Genomic DNA, 3,421 nt, shown 5'->3' on the forward strand with positions numbered 1-3,421 from the left:
AGTTTGGTCTGCAGCTTGTCTGCTAGAGGTTTCTAGTTTGGTCTGCAGCTTGTCTGCTAGAGGTTTCTAGTTTGACCTGCAGCTTGTCTCCTAGAGGTTTCTAGTTTGGTCTGCAGCTTGTCTGCTAGAGGTTTCTAGTTTGGTCTGCAGCTTGTCTGCTAGAGGTTTCTAGTTTGGTCTGCAGCTTGTCTGCTAGAGGTTTCTAGTTTGGTCTGCAGCTTGTCTACTAGAGGTTTCTAGTTTGGTCTGCAGCTTGTCTACTAGAGGTTTCTAGTTTGACCTGCAGCTTGTCTGCTAGAGGTTTCTAGTTTGGTCTGCAGCTTGTCTGCTAGAGGTTTCTAGTTTGGTCTGCAGCTTGTCTACTAGAGGTTTCTAGTTTGGTCTGCAGCTTGTCTCCTAGAGGTTTCTAGTTTGGTCTGCAGCTTGTCTACTAGAGGTTTCTAGTTTGGTCTGCAGCTTGTCTCCTAGAGGTTTCTAGTTTGGTCTGCAGCTTGTCTGCTAGAGGTTTCTAGTTTGGTCTGCAGCTTGTCTACTAGAGGTTTCTAGTTTGACCTGCAGCTTGTCTGCTAGAGGTTTCTAGTTTGGTCTGCAGCTTGTCTCCTGGAGGTTTCTAGTTTGGTCTGCAGCTTGTCTCCTAGAAGTTTCTAGTTTGGTCTGCAGCTTGTCTGCTAGAGGTTTCTAGTTTGGTCTGCAGCTTGTCTACTAGAGGTTTCTAGTTTGACCTGCAGCTTGTCTGCTAGAGGTTTCTAGTTTGGTCTGCAGCTTGTCTCCTGGAGGTTTCTAGTTTGGTCTGCAGCTTGTCTCCTAGAAGTTTCTAGTTTGGTCTGCAGCTTGTCTGCTAGAGGTTTCTAGTTTGGTCTGCAGCTTGTCTCCTAGAGGTTTCTAGTTTGGTCTGCATCTTGTCTGCTAGAGGTTTCTAGTTTGGTCTGCAGCTTGTCTGCTAGAGGTTTCTAGTTTGGTCTGCAGCTTGTCTGCTAGAGGTTTCTAGTTTGGTCTGCAGCTTGTCTACTAGAGGTTTCTAGTTTGACCTGCAGCTTGTCTGCTAGAGGTTTCTAGTTTGGTCTGCAGCTTGTCTCCTAGAGGTTTCTAGTTTGGTCTGCAGCTTGTCTCCTAGAGGTTTCTAGTTTGGTCTGCATCTTGTCTGCTAGAGGTTTCTAGTTTGGTCTGCAGCTTGTCTACTAGAGGTTTCTAGTTTGGTCTGCAGCTTGTCTGCTAGAGGTTTCTAGTTTGGTCTGCAGCTAGAGGTTTCTAGTTTGGTCTGCAGCTTGTCTGCTAGAGGTTTCTAGTTTGGTCTGCAGCTTGTCTGCTAGATGTTTCTAGTTTGGTCTGCAGCTTGTCTACTAGAGGTTTCTAGTTTGACCTGCAGCTTGTCTGCTAGAGGTTTCTAGTTTGACCTGCAGCTTGTCTGCTAGAGGTTTCTAGTTTGACCTGCAGCTTGTCTCCTAGAGGTTTCTAGTTTGGTCTGCAGCTTGTCTACTAGAGGTTTCTAGTTTGACCTGCAGCTTGTCTGCTAGAGGTTTCTAGTTTGACCTGCAGCTTGTCTCCTAGAGGTTTCTAGTTTGGTCTGCAGCTTGTCTGCTAGAGGTTTCTAGTTTGGTCTGCAGCTTGTCTACTAGAGGTTTCTAGTTTGACCTGCAGCTTGTCTGCTAGAGGTTTCTAGTTTAGTCTGCAGCTTGTCTCCTAGAGGTTTCTAGTTTGGTCTGCAGCTTGTCTGCTAGAGGTTTCTAGTTTGACCTGCAGCTTGTCTCCTAGAGGTTTCTAGTTTGACCTGCAGCTTGTCTCCTAGAGGTTTCTAGTTTGGTCTGCAGCTTGTCTCCTAGAGGTTTCTAGTTTGGTCTGCAGCTTGTCTCCTAGAGGTTTCTAGTTTGGTCTGCAGCTAGAGATTTCTAGTTTGGTCTGCAGCTTGTCTCCTAGAGGTTTCTAGTTTGGTCTGCAGCTTGTCTCCTAGAGGTTTCTAGTTTGGTCTGTAGCTTGTCTCCTAGAGGTTTCTAGTTTGGTCTGTAGCTAGTCTCCTAGAGGTTTCTAGTTTGGTCTGCAGCTTGTCTGCTAGAGGTTTCTAGTTTGGTCTGCAGCTTGTCTGCTAGAGGTTTCTAGTTTGGTCTGCATCTTGTCTCCTAGAGGTTTCTAGTTTGGTCTGCAGCTTGTCTGCTAGAGGTTTCTAGTTTGGTCTGCAGCTTGTCTGCTAGAGGTTTCTAGTTTGGTCTGCATCTTGTCTCCTAGAGGTTTCTACACAGGAAGTAGTAATGTGTGTTATTAACCCCCAGGTCTAGCACCTCTTTGTGAGAACATGCCCAGTGGGAAAGCCAACAAGCCTGGAGATGTCGTCACCGCCAAGAACGGCAAAACCATACAGGTATCTGTTACCGTGGCTACTAAACCATACAGGTATCTGTTACCGTGGCTACTAAACCATACAGGTCTTTGTTACCGTGGCTACTAAACCATACAGGTATCTGTTACTGTGGCTACTAAACCATACAGGTCTTTGTTACCGTGGCTACTAAACCATACAGGTCTTTGCTTACATCAAATTAAGTTTTGTGTGTGTGTGTGTGTGTGTGTGTGTGTGTGTGTGTGTGTGTGTGTGTGTGTGTGTGTGTGTAGGTGGACAACACAGACGCAGAGGGACGGTTGATCCTAGCAGATGCTCTCTGTTACGTGCTTCAACCCCAGGGCCATCGTCACCTACCCTCACTGGTTAGTACCCTCAGGTTAGTACCCTCACTGGTTACTGTTAGTACCCTCACTAGTTAGTACGCTCACTGGTTAGTACGCTCACAGCTTCAACCCCAGGGCCATCGTCAACGCTGCTACCCTCACTGGTTAGTACCCTCACTGGTTAGTACCCTCACTGGTTAGTACCCTCACTGGTTAGTACCCTCACTGGTTAGTACCCTCACTGGTTAGTACGCTCACAGCTTCAACCCCAGGGCCATCGTCAACGCTGCTACCCTCACTGGTTAGTACCCTCACTGGTTAGTACCCTCACTGGTTAGTACCCTCACTGGTTAGTACGCTCACTGGTTAGTACACTGGTCACTGGTTAACCCTCACTGGTTAGTACCCTCACTGGTACCCACTGGTTACCCTCACTGGTTAGTACCCTCACTGGTTAGTACCACTACTGGTTAGTACTCACTGGTTAGGTTAGTACCTCACTGGTTAGTACCCTCACTGGTTAGTACCCTCACTGGTTAGCTACCCCAGGGCCATGGTTAGCTACCCTCACTGGTTAGTACCCTCACTGGTTAGTACCCTCACTGGTTAGTACCCTCACTGGTTAGTACGCTCACTGGTTAGTACCCTCACTGGTTAGTACGCTTCAACCCCAGGGCCATCGTCACGCTGCTCACTGGTTAGTACCCTCACTGGTTAGTACCCTCACTGGTTAGTACCCTCACTGGTTAGTACCCTCACTGGT

The 3,421-nt window shown here is 47.5% G+C and overlaps 2 protein-coding genes across 2 annotated transcripts in view; one reads left to right on the plus strand and one right to left on the minus strand.

The window, feature by feature from the left end:
* LOC135571058 (cytosol aminopeptidase-like) overlaps window positions 1-2,964 on the plus strand; it is a 6,608-nt gene extending 3,644 nt beyond the window's left edge. Inside the window, exons 4-6 of the mRNA XM_065016864.1 lie at window positions 2,265-2,353; window positions 2,605-2,697; window positions 2,908-2,964. Coding sequence (XP_064872936.1) covers window positions 2,265-2,353; window positions 2,605-2,697; window positions 2,908-2,964 — 239 coding nt within the window. The remainder of the gene's footprint in view (window positions 1-2,264; window positions 2,354-2,604; window positions 2,698-2,907) is intronic.
* Window positions 1-3,421, minus strand: part of clrn2 (clarin 2) — a 133,063-nt gene that overhangs the window by 71,433 nt on the left and 58,209 nt on the right. The window lies entirely within an intron of this gene.

Source organism: Oncorhynchus nerka, unplaced genomic scaffold, assembly GCF_034236695.1.
Source record: "Oncorhynchus nerka isolate Pitt River unplaced genomic scaffold, Oner_Uvic_2.0 unplaced_scaffold_822, whole genome shotgun sequence".
Taxonomy (NCBI): Eukaryota; Metazoa; Chordata; class Actinopteri; order Salmoniformes; family Salmonidae; genus Oncorhynchus; species Oncorhynchus nerka.